Source organism: Pollicipes pollicipes, unplaced genomic scaffold (genome assembly GCF_011947565.3).
Source record: "Pollicipes pollicipes isolate AB1234 unplaced genomic scaffold, Ppol_2.1 Scaffold_4881;HRSCAF=5763_pilon_pilon_pilon, whole genome shotgun sequence".
In the NCBI taxonomy this organism is placed as follows: Eukaryota; Metazoa; Arthropoda; class Thecostraca; order Pollicipedomorpha; family Pollicipedidae; genus Pollicipes; species Pollicipes pollicipes.
Window position 1 is genome coordinate 53,211,429 of NW_023596576.1, and position 12,547 is coordinate 53,223,975.

At 53.7% G+C, this 12,547-nt stretch overlaps 1 protein-coding gene and 1 long non-coding RNA gene across 2 annotated transcripts; both read left to right on the plus strand.

Moving 5' to 3' along the window:
* Nucleotides 1–1,177: 1,177 nt before the first annotated feature.
* Nucleotides 1,178–7,428, plus strand: LOC119100591 (HAUS augmin-like complex subunit 6; the record flags this gene model as incomplete). The annotated part of the gene is made up of 9 exons (XM_037223672.1): nt 1,178–1,252; nt 3,638–3,740; nt 3,992–4,168; nt 4,415–4,544; nt 4,841–4,997; nt 5,553–5,695; nt 6,019–6,203; nt 6,908–7,028; nt 7,325–7,428. Coding segments are annotated over exons 2-9 (1,104 nt in total), but the record flags the coding sequence as incomplete, so codon positions are not given.
* Nucleotides 7,429–9,651: 2,223 nt separating this feature from the next.
* LOC119100890 (uncharacterized) lies at nt 9,652–11,281 on the plus strand. The gene is made up of 3 exons (XR_005094476.1): nt 9,652–9,727; nt 10,177–10,261; nt 11,117–11,281. It is a non-coding gene; the product is annotated as an uncharacterized LOC119100890 (long non-coding RNA).
* The last annotated feature ends 1,266 nt before the right edge of the window (nt 11,282–12,547 follow it).

Sequence of the window (12,547 nt, forward strand, 5' to 3'; positions counted from 1 at the left end):
GCCTTTCACATTCACATTCGAAGTTCCCTATCAAATTGCCTTTCGGCAGTTTGCCTGGGAACCGTAAATAAGTCGTGATAACGAAGAGGTAATGTATAAGTTATCGTCTAAGCGATACCGATCAGATCTGTATGTAGATGTGACTAACACATCAATGTGTGATCATGACATCGACGGCTCGTTGAAGAAGCAGCATTGCAAGGTAGGTGCATGTAAAGAGCAACTGTGGATCCATGGAAAAAGAAGCCATCCTCCCCCAAAGATCATCCCCTCAACGGCCGGACGCATGCTATTATGTGCATGCACTGTCATGTTTCCAACAATTACTTTCGTAATCCCCCAGTAAACGGAAAACTTCATCATAACACCAAACCTTCCGGCACAGATTGTCGTGTGCTACCCACACACAGCTGTTCCACGTGTAACACGACTTAAGCCTGAACCAAAACCCTGGGGTCGTGCCTTATAGATGGATAGATAGATAGATAGGTAGACAGATAGATATATAAATGCATGGATAGATAGATAGATAGATAGATAGATAGATAGATAGACAGATAGGTAGATAGGTACATGGAAATAAGCATGCATGTGTGTGGATGTGAGACCCACAAGGTATTTCAAATGACATTGTACAAGAACGGTTTGCCTCTACGCTCAAAAGTTTAGATCCGCCTCCTGATAAGGAACATTCACTTAGCGCATGGGAGTACCACGCTTATTCAAACGGCGAAAGAACAGTCTTCTGACGGGAGATATGTACTGGACAACCTCAATTTACAGCCGAACTGTGATGTGTAACCGAAATCATGGTTTGAACTCCGATCACGCGAACAAAGGAGCTATAACGAGAATATGTGCCGCAAATTACCAATGACCACACACCATATAGAGCCCACAACGCATATATCGTTTATCGTTTCATAGAGCGCATACATATAGTGCCATGCTGCGTTTTTCGTGGTCGCATTAATTTCACAATTCAGTTCCAAAAACCAAAGACGTGGAAACAAGAGCCATCCACGCTGACGAACCGTGCGAGGAAAAAACTTTCTCGAAGTGAAGGTTTCTCGGACCAAATATGGTAGGTTCGTCTGTTGGATATGGCAGCTATGAAATAACGCGCCGTTTTTAAGGATGTGCGTCAAAAAACATTTCAGAGCCCGCTGAAGCGTAAATTTGTTTGGTGTGATGACGGTGGTGGCGCGTGGTCGCTCGTGTGCTGAAATATTCCGATTCCTCCTTTCCTTTGGTACGTTACTGCCTTTGGGCTGGGCTCTTCGATATGTATACGCTAGACAGAATGGATGGGAAGACGGCGCCGTTGTTTTCAAACTGCTAAATCCTGCGCACCAGCTACGCTTCGTGGTATAACTGGCACCCTACGAGCGTGCGTTGAGAGAAAAACATCTTCGATCTAAGTTAAGTCACCTGCAGATATTTCTTGACACGGTATCAGTAGTCCCTGAGGAGATGCTCAGCTTAATGTGTGTCATGTAAGGTGTGGGGAATGAGGGCATTTCAAATGAGGGAACATCATTTTAGTTGTGTCACAACATCACAATCTCAACACTATAACGTTAAGTACAAGTACCCATATAAGAGCAGGTAATCTTTACTGGTCACACAGTGTAGCCAGCTTTGCAGTGCATTTAAATTAGGCGAGTCTCTGAAGTCAATCATTTCTTTGAAGAGCTGTGAAGCTGGGTATCACTTTCCTTGTAATTTTTTCTCTTCCGAGATATGATTACCTCTGCTGCTTGCCTTGAAAAGGTTCAACATCACTATTTTACATTTTGTTGTTTTGTATTACATTATTTTATTTTATGATTACCTCTGCTGCTTGTCTTAAGGTTCAATATCACTGTTTTACATTTTGTTGTTTTGTATTAGATTATTTTATTTTATATTTTTATATTCATTTACTTATTTATTGTAATATATTTTAATATAGTATATATTTATAACATATTTATGTCTTATTTATTTCACAAACAAATTTTCAGTGCATGAGACAGCAATGGAGCCAGGGTGAGCAAACAGTTTCAAGCTTTCATATCAAGTATGTGATTTGTGCTGGTGGACCTCTGGCCACAGGTGTCATGTTAGCAGCTGCATACAAGATTGGACAGCATAATGTTGCAGCAGTTGGGGCAACTGCTACATATTGCATCAGGTCTTCAGGCTGCCCTTGCCTTTGTGGATTGTCACTTGTTTATTTTTGATGCACTTCAGTTCTTTTGAGGTTCTATCAAACCTGTTCCTTATTTCATTACTTCCCATGGTGCCTGGTCAGTACCAACCTGTGCACAGAGAGCAAATGTTTGGATGAATTATGGTTTGCAGGTAATTTAGGCAAAACATTCTTCAAAACATGTTTTGTGTAAAAAGCATCCAAAAATTCACCTTAATTTTGCTCGGCTTGAGTTGGTGCATGTGAATTTGATGTTCAGCACACTGTCATAATGGCATCTAACATTGTGGGTGGATGTTTTCAGACTGGGGAGAGTTTCTGTAGCAAACAGCTAGGTGTGGCAAGGAGGGCTTAGGCACCCTAATGTTATGCTCAGGTGATGTTGCAAATCATGCTTATGCCATTATATTTTGACATTTTAAAAGAGATGTGTGTGTTTTTGGAATCCTCCGCTCTCAAACTGGCTCAATTGATCTGTCCCTGTGAGAACAAATGTCAGTCATTGAAATGCTCTATGAAAATGCTCATTTCTGACTGTGATGTTGTTTTTTCTCATGAACTTTGGCAAAATGTTTCATCTCACAATTATGACCACTGTTTAAAATATTTTTTAGCTACTTTCATAATGCATTCTAATAATTATTTGATGTTTTTTTGTGACTGGTACTCTTAGTTTATCAAGGGTCATTTATGTTTGGCATGATATAAAAATGAACCCAGTATGTTGCAAAGTCTTGTGTAGCATATGAGTGGGGTGCACATGTTGCAAATTATGCAGGTGATTTTGTGTATTAGTCAGTTAACACTGGTTTGTCCTTAGGCTGCCTGAATTGTCAGTCAAAGCTGAGCCTGATTGTGTTCTAATGGTGGAGGGACATGCAGGATGTGTAGGACATGCAGGAACATGCAGGACATGCAGGATGTGTAGCTTGTCACAGGGATTTTAAAAAATAAAGTGTTTTGACTGCCAATTTTCACACTGTGCTGATAGGTCAATTTGTAAATGTCCACAGTCAAGAGGGAGCACAACCAAGAGACCACTGCTTGCTCGGGGTCTACGTATCTGCAATCAATAGGCGATAATGGCAAAACCAGTCTGGTCGATAACATAGCATACCAATTTTTTACATGTATTTTTCATAACTAGGGTATTTTAGTTCATAATAGCAAAAGTGTATATATTACCACTTGTGATGCAAGTATATCACGTCCAGTCCGACCACAGTCAAAATTATGTAGTGGCAGATAGACCAAACTCCGAAAGTTTACCTGTCAGGACACCAGCATCATATGGCGTCCGAAAAACCTCTGCCCTTCTGAGCTGAACATGGGACAGTCAACAGCTGCATGTTTCACAGCATACATCTGCATCATTCATATGTGGTAGCATCTGCTGAGTCATTCAGTCAAGATCTATCTCATTCCACTGTCTTATTTTCACAGGACCAGTTGCCTCAGAATGAGTGTTGCCGAACTACTGCATTCCAACTTATGCCTACTGGGGTATGAGAAAGAAGCATCAGGCTCCAAAGTTCTGCTTTCTGATGTAAGTAACTGCTATATGGTTTGGTTGCTCCAAAACGTGCACACAAAAAATCATGTTTTGTTGATGGCTTAACCATGCTAAAAATGCACCCAGCTGAAGATCACTGCATGTAATGCTGTGCTTTACCTCATGTGAGGACTACAGGTCATTCAGAGCCAGCTGCCATTGGACTGACGCTCGTCCTCTGCCAATCCGCTGCGCCGCTGACTTGTGCGGCGTGTCGTGACCGCCGCGTCTGCTTGCACCGCCAGGAGACGTTCGAGCACGCCAACGAGCGCGCCTTCCAGTCGGTGGTGCACTTCCTGTTGCGCGCGCTGGACGAGGAGCGCTGCCGACAGACATTCCGCCACTGCTGGCCGGTGCACGACAAACGCCAGAGCTCGGTGTACCGCCAGGCGGTGGTCGCCTGGCTCAAGGAGATCAAGCAGGTGGGCGCTGGGGACGGACGGCGCTGGGGTGGCGGACGTCGCCGGCCTTGTGACGCGATAAACATCCGTAAGTGATATGAATGACAAGTTGGCTGCAGTCTTTGTAACCTTTTAGCGCTGTTTTCTGGTGACGTTTTTCAGCCACAATAAGAAAGGTTCGGCTATAATATGGTCACGTGCTCTCTTTACCCACATTCCTGTAGTTTGTCCTACCAGGTCCACGAGCATACTGAATTTATATTTCAGAATGATCCAGATGCCGCCAGCATGCCCGTGATAAACCCAGCACTGTTCCTGTCGCCTGGTGGCCGCAAGTTCAAGGACCTGCTGCTCGCGCTAACACAGTTTGTGATGCTGAAGACATTGAGGGAGCTAGGTTCGTCAGTCATTTGAATCGTCAGGCTCATGTCTGATGACGTGGATGTACTAACTAGTGTTGATCCAGCTATTTTGGTAGCGATGAGCTACTTAAGCGAGAACAATGGTATTGAGCTCGTGGCTGTATAACAGTGTTGGTGGCATGGGCTTGCATGTACTAGTGATCTTACCTGGGCAGGTCATGTTATGTCATGCCAAAGTTTCTACGGCTCCAACATCCAAGCCTTTGCTTGCGTGATTCGCGATCGCTGTGTTCCGACCGCAGCTGACTGTGTCTGATCATCCCCGCTCCAGATCGGGAGCTGCCGGGCAGTGAAATCCTGCTGGAGCGCGGCAGCGGCGACATCCAGTACGGGGCGCTGCGGGCCTCCTGTGCCCTCAGCAAGCAGCGCTTCGTCCAGCTTCAGAAGCGCAAGCTGATCTCTCACAGTCACCACCAGCGGTTCGCCGAGTCAGTGCGGCCTGCGGCCTGGTCGTCGTGACGATTTTACCCTTTTACCCGTAGTGCCTTTTGTCGCCCGACGCCGTTGGCTGACCTCCACGCTATGATACTTTTGCTTGCATGGGATGCATGCTTTCAAGTAATGAAGCCTGTTGTGAAAATATATTCTACCAACTGGCCTTGTCATTCTGTAGTAAGTTAACATGTTGGCTCTCACAGCCTGTCAGAAGATGGTCAGTCGCAGCCAGTCGGCCAGTCCGGCATGTGTATGTGCCGGAGCCTGCCACCGAGTCGTGCCAGCACGTGCGACGCGCCTCGCCAGCCTGGCGTCTTCTCTGGCACATGACAGTCCCGTGGCGGCCGGTGTGCCCCCACGCCCACCGGCGCGTCCCTCCCTTCCCGCCCGGTCTGAGGTCTGTGACCCGCCCTGCGCTGGCTCTGGCGTCCGCCGGTGCGCCCCCACGCCCACCGGCGCGTCCCTCCCTCCCCGCCCGGTCTGAGGTGTGTGACTCGCCCTGCGCTGGCTCTGGCGTCCGCCGGTGACCCGAGCGCCTCCGCCGACAGCTCGTTCTCGACGTCGTACCGGCGGCTGCGCCAGAGCGCGGTCAGCCTGACGCAGGAGCTGGGCCGGCTGGTGGGCGTGTCGGGCGTGCCGGCCGAGCTCACGCACCGCCTGCTGCAGGAGGAGGCGGATCAGGTGGTGCCCGGTCAGTACATCGCGCGCCGCACACACCAGCCGCCGCTCCAGGGCCGCCGGCTGATGTGTGCAGAAGCGAGCGTGGGGAGCGCTGAGTCAAGGGCGGTGTTTGGGGTGAGGTACCCCGGGCTTGCCTGCCAACGGAGTGGCTCTACATCCGCGAAAACGTCACTGAGATGGTCGGCCGTCGGGGGAGGGGATTGGATGTGACCGCTGGTGGTTGGCCGACCTCAAGCGGTGTGGGCTGACCGTCTGTTGACCGGTGCCGTGTCCCTGGCGGCCCGTCGCTCGGCCCTGTATCCGCCTGACGCCGCCCTCCCGGCGCCGCCCCAGCCGTGTACGCCGCGGCTCGGCAGCACCTGGCGGCGCTGGAGGCCGGTCTGGAGCGGCTGCGCCAGTTCTGCCGCGAAGCCGCCTTCAGCTGGAGCGTGGTCGACTCGATCGTGTCGGGAGCCGTCGCTGACTCGGTGGTGGACGCGCACACGCTGGTCCCGCTACCGCCGGCAGACGCAGCTCAGGTCAGTGGCGAACGGTCCATCTGGCGGCGGACCCACCTTCACCGCAGTATACCCCAGCTTGAGCTATAGGCTGAGTCTGTCTGTCCGAGTCTGAGGCACGTCGTCTGAGCGGCTCCAAGGCCCGGGCCAACCCGAAGTGTGCACACGGGATGTTTACCTGACGTGCCCACCCCACCTTTGCTGTTCCTGGTGCATAATTACTGCATCCCTGTTGATTGGCTGCTTCCGTTGCTGCTATTCGTGAGTGTCCGTGCGACTTTGGCGGTGTCTGTGGCCTGCGTCGTAGCACGGCTTTCGTCAGTCACGTGGTGCAAAACGCGTCTCGGTACAGGCTTGTATCGGATGCTCGTAAGGAGGCGAGGATACGATATATACGAGGATATGATAGGAGGATATGATGGGGAGTGAGGACACGTCCGCGTACATCCTGCGCTGCCGTGGACGGGTGCGCAGTCCCGCTGAGCTTCCGTCCGCCGGGCCGCTGAGTGTCGTTAGCAGCCGTCCCCAGCGGTGGCCGCGTCGCCCTGCCTGTGAAGTGGCGGTCACCGCTGTCCTCGTCGGCGTCCTTCGCTGCGTCCTCAGTGTGCCCCCGAAGGTAGGCCCGTCGCCGGGCCGTGCTGGTCGGTCTGGGACCGACCACCAGCCGTGCCCCGCTGGCCTCCACGCCGGGCCAAGCTCCTCAGACTCACTTTCTGCTGTGGCAGGGTCCGTCAGAGCTGTTGCTGGACGGCAAGCTGGACCTGGTGGCGTTCTTCGAGACGTTCGTGAAGCGGGTAGACCAGCTTCAGCTGTTCCTTACGCAGTGCCCCATTGCTGAGCTGAAAAGTAAGACGCTGTCAATGTCAATGTCAATGTTTTCTGCAGCGTTATTCGCGAGTGTTTTTACTTATCTGTTGGTTAAAATGAGCACGTGTACAGCTTACCCCGCTTGCTTGCTACCCCGCTTATCTCACCTTGCTCATGCGTGCAGTTGTGAATGGTGCAATTCAATCCGTCTCATTCCTCGCGTCGCAAACATAGTGCGACGCGCGATCCCGCCAGCGCTCCTCCCATCAGTTCAGGCCCGGGCCCCTGCGACCGTGTCCGTCCGTGACCGCAGCGTGTGCGCCCGCTGCCGCCAGGTCTGCACGGCTCGCTGCCTCCGCTGGTGCGCGAGGCGTCCCAGATGGCGCGTGAGGCCGGCCGGCTGGTCGCCGACGTGCAGGCCGAGACGGACGCGGCGCAGCGACGCGTCGACCGACTGCTGGCCAGCGACGCGACACCGGCGCGCGCCGGCCGCTCGCGCAGTCGCTCGCCGCCGCCGCTGTTGGCGCCGCGTACGCCCAACTGGTCCCTCAGTGCGGCGCCGCCAGCGCCGCCTAGCGACCACCCGTTGAGGCACATGTACCGTTTGCCACTTACGGATGGCGGGGATAGCAAGGTGGGTGGCAGCGAGTGATCCGTGGTTTGAGCTGTGAGATGATTCGATTTCCTGATGTCTGACATTTTTGCATGCGATCACGCGGGCTGCTGTTAAGTGTATCGCACAAGTACTGTGAGATGCACTGCACACTTCACATTCTCAGCGGTTCCAGTTCCAGTGAACAGTTCCACCTCTAGTTCATCGGCTCTGGAATCATTTGGAAGTCCAATTGGGCTGACTTTACGTAGCTTATTGCCCCTGACAGACTTCAGCAAAAACAATGCACATGTTGAGGGAAGTATTTCTTTACGCAGTCACTACCGACGTTGATTGTTACGTAAAACCTAGCTTATAATATTACCCCTCAGCAGCCTTAGTTATCGATGTTTGTTTCTGGCATTAGCTTCTGTTCGGCACAGGCATGTTGTCCTCCGTTGCCGCACTGACCGTGCATGCCGCGCCAGCACGGACCTCGCGGTCGTGAGTCATTGTAGCGGCGGTGATCTCGTCAGCGCGGTGCGCCACGTGAAATAAAATCACGCGGGGCTTGGGCACGCTGCTGTTGCCGCCGTCGAGCCGTGAGTCGACATCGAATCACGCGGTTCAGACTCATGGGCGGTACTCAGTGGCGGCTGACAGTCTGCCGGGGCCTGACTGTGGCTTGGCCTTGTGTTGAGGGCGGCAGGCGTGCTGTCACCGGACGTCTGGCGTTCCGCCTGGCCGCCTCCCTGCACGAGCCAGCCAGGCGCGTCCCATTACGCCGGTGCTTTGAGCCGTGAATGTTTGCCGTGCGCACGGCTCCCTCTGCCGGTAAACCGTACGCAGAGGGGCAGCCGCTGGCACGAGGGAAGCCTGTGAGGCCGTCGGGAGGTCGCCCGCCACGCCCAGCTCCTCAGGGACACGCAGCCGTGTTAGATGTTGAGGCACCGCCAGGCACCACGGTATGGTGGGCTCAATTCCAATCCAGATACACATATGCACAGTCTTGCCGAAGAACGCAGCAGAAACGAAAGTGTGTATTGGGGCCCGGGAGTTCATGGGTTTGCTCCGCGATAAAACGAAGGTCACGTTGATCAAATTCAGATTGGCTCTAATTACCCAGCCATGAAGTTTGGCCAGGCCCGCATGTCTGAGACGACTTCCAACCGAGTCCGTGCAGGTTCGCTTGATAGTAATGGCGTCAATTACACTGGAAGCATTCCTGGAAACGTCTTCCTGATGTGTGCGAATTCATTGGACCTGTTTTGTGTTTGATCTGCTTAAATCAGTCGATGCGAATTTATCCACCTCCTGTGGGGAACCTATTGTCTGCAACAAACAAGCTACCGGTGACGAGGGTGAGATCATAATGGCACGAACAACCCCGCCGTAAGGTTTTCAACACACGATCATGCGACTCGTTCTTCAGTGGTTAAGTTCAGCTGTGCCGTTTTCAATCTGGGTCACTGATTGCAGGCAGAGCGCCAACACTAACCGGCACGCGCGTTCGTTGCAGACGAAGGCAGACCTTTCGCTGGAGGTCGAGCTGTCGAGTAGCGACCGCTTCAGCAGCGGCTCCACACTGACGAGCACCCTGCGCTCCGCCCGCACGCCGCCGGCGGCTATCGGCGGCCGACCGCTGCGGCTCTCGCTCGCCTCGCCCTCTCCGGGCGCCGCCGACCGCTCCGTCACCCCTGCCCGGCCCTCTGCCGCTGCAGCGGCCGCGGCGGCCGCACCGAACGCCGGCGGCGCCGCCGACGCCCGCTTAAGCTCGTGCTCGTCGCTGTTCTCGCCGCTCGGCGAGCGCGGTGCCGGCGCCGCCGACTGGACGTCCGGCTCACCCAGCCTCGGCTCCGTCTCGTCGCTGGCCGAGTCGGGCGAGCCGGCGCCAGTGGCGGCGGCGGCGGCGGAGGCGGTCGGCGCGGGCTCGCCGTCGGCAGAGCTGGTGCGCCTGCGCCAGCGCACTTCGGCGCTGATCCGCAGTTTGCGCCAGTCGCCGCCGCCGCCGCCGCCGCCGTCGGCCGCCGCCGAGTGCGACGCGCCCGTCGTTGACGCCGGCTCCGGCTCGCCGCCTGCTCCCGAACCGGAGCTGGCGGCGCCCGCGGCCCAGTCCGAGAGCAACTTTAGTCAGCTGGAGGATCAGGTCAGTCTGGACGGGGGACGGAGCGAGTGTCTGGCGCACGGGGTGGTGCGAAAGTTGGGATGGGCGTTGGGTGCCGGTGATTCGGCGCCTGTGTTGTGGTGTCGGTATGCAGGATTGTGGAGAACGTGTTGACTGGTGGGCAAGCTCGTGTATTTTGCCCGAGCATCTGGAGTGTTGCATGTATTTGATATAGGTTTGCCCTGATCCGAATTAATCTCAGCTGGGAAAATCCAGCTGGAGCATTCTGTAATTTACTCCTGATGTAAGCGCGTTATGAAGTGTTGTCAGTCTTTTGTCAGTCAGTTTTTTTTTGTCTTTTGTCAGTTTTGTGTTCTGACTTTCGGCTCACTGTAACCTCTGCCTGTTCGAGCTCTGCAATGGCTTTTTCTGTGTATTGTTGATCGGCTTGTCATGTATTCCAAGAGGGTCACGCGTTGTTTCTTTTACAGATGGCAGAAGCACTGGCCCTCAGCGTCTTTGGTCCCGGGGATTTCAACCATTCGCTGGATTTATCATTCAACCGAGAGAGCTTAGGTAATTCTACTCCTCGCGTTTTTCTAGGTCGTGCAGATGTGAAGAGATCTGTTTATGCGGTCAAGTCTACCAAAAAACACAATTTTGTTTTCCTAGAAAGAGCTAAGGAATGTTCTCAAAAGCGGCTTGTCATCTTAACAAGTTCCAGACATCTAGAATATTCCCACTTTTGCGGTTTTTTTTTGTCTGTGGCGGTGACGCAATAAACAAACACCGTCGTAATGAAAGAACCGTTCCCATGCCCCCCCCCCCCTCCCCTCTCCCCCCCCCCCCCCCCCGGCTCTCCCCATAAGGCCTATACATTTGCCGAAACTTAGCATAATTATTACAGTGTGGAGAAAGCTCCTCGCGGAAAAGTAGAATCTAGAGATGTCACAAATCCCCATGCCATTAACTACAAAGCGATGTTTTCTCCGCATGCCGCCTTTTTCATTGCCAATGAAAGCCGTGCAAGCTCGGGCTTCCCACCCCATTACGGGAGCGGCTGTTTCTGGTTTCTAGTGCATTCCGAAATATTATGCCGAACATCAGTCCGGGAATCGTGTAACGATGAGGGATCGGGAAACCCGAAATTTATTCAACGTATTGTGGTACATTCCAGGTGTGGCTTATATTTGAGCTGAATATCAAATGCGACACATTTGTTATTGGATTCCTGTGTGTCCAGCATCGAGATCTCTTGATGACGTCAACCAACCCCAAACCTGATGTCTTCTGCGGAACCTATCTCCCGGTTTCCTCCCTGAACTCAGCCGTCTGCAGTCGGTTCTCCTCCGGTCTCTGGCACGCCGTGCCCTTTCCGTTGGGCTGGCGAGCGGCAGCTCGGCCCTGACCCCAGTGCGGCCCGGTCCACAGGTGGCGTCGAGCTGCCGCTGGTGGAGCTGGACGACAGCGACTGCGTGGACGACTGTCCCGCCAGCCCGGCGCGGGTCGAGCCGCCCACAGACGTCCTCATCGACCTGTAGCAGCCTGGTGTCAGCGGCCGCGCCGGAGGCCGGCTGCCGGGCCCCGACCGGCGGGGAGCGGGACGCGTCGCCGGGCCGCCGCCGGACGGTCGGCGACGTCGGCTGAGCCCGGCGACGGGCCCGCTCTGGTGCCGCCGCGCGCGTTAAGCGGCGGATGTAGATCACGCTGGTGTGTGCTTCGACGGATGCGGGTCGCGCTGGTGTGTGTTTCGACGGATGCGGGTCGCGCTGGTGTGTGCTTCGACGGGTGCGGATCACGCTGGTGTGTGCTTCGACGGATGCGGATCACGCTGGTGTGCGCTTCGACGGATGCGGATCACGCTGGTGTGTGCTTCGACGGATGTCGATCACGCTAGTGTGTCCTTCGACGGATGTCGATCGTGCAAGTGTATGCTTCTCGAGGAGATCCGCCGGCTTCGCTGCGTATAAAAATGTGCTGCCGGGATTCGCAAGAACGGCATTTGGGGAGGGGCGGCTGGAAACAACGCTGGTGATATATGTTTTACGGTGGGGTCTGACCGGGGCGGATGTGGACTGTGGGTTCAGAGTGCGTGTCGCTGCAAATCTGATGGTTTGCAATCTGATCAGGCTGCTTCGGCGTTCCTGATTGTGTCTGCTTTAAAGTTGCACTAACGTGTTGGCAGGCTTCAGCTGAGTTGTGGGGACCATCGCCTTTCCAATTGCTTGTGAAATGTCTGTTCTTCTAAACCGCTAAGTTCTCGGTGCATAGCACGCTGCCTTGTTATGTTATGGTGAGTAGCTTGTGTAAATAACGGCCATTAAAGGTCTTACTGAAATACAGGAACAGTTGCGGCACACCCCGTTTTAGCAACATGTTTTATCCCCAGCCGTCGTTTGGTATAAGGTGGCATCTGACCGCCCGTAGTCGAACTCCCGGGCTCTTTGAACACGAATGAGGGAGTGGGTTTGCATGGCCAAAAGGTTGGTCAGAATGCGTAGTGCGTAGGGGTATAACTTAACGATAATAACATTCGCTCTGGATTAGGTGACTGCAAGGGTATTCTTGTTTGGTGTAGGGCCTATTGCCATGAGTGCGTGAACACTGCGATGTAACACGATAATGGAGGCTGTTGGGGGCGAGACGTGACCAGGAAAGTCGGTGTGCCCTGCAACCCAAGTCCTTGTCATTGTGAGAACAACGTCTTAAAACAGACGTGGAACCCGATTGAGGATGTCCGGTTTTCTAAGAGCCTGACACCGACGCGTCATTTGATATTACCGGCAGGGTCTGGCTGTCAACGCTAGCATCAGATTCTATGGCAAGTGAAGGTCAATAGAATAAGCGAGGTTCTTGACCCGT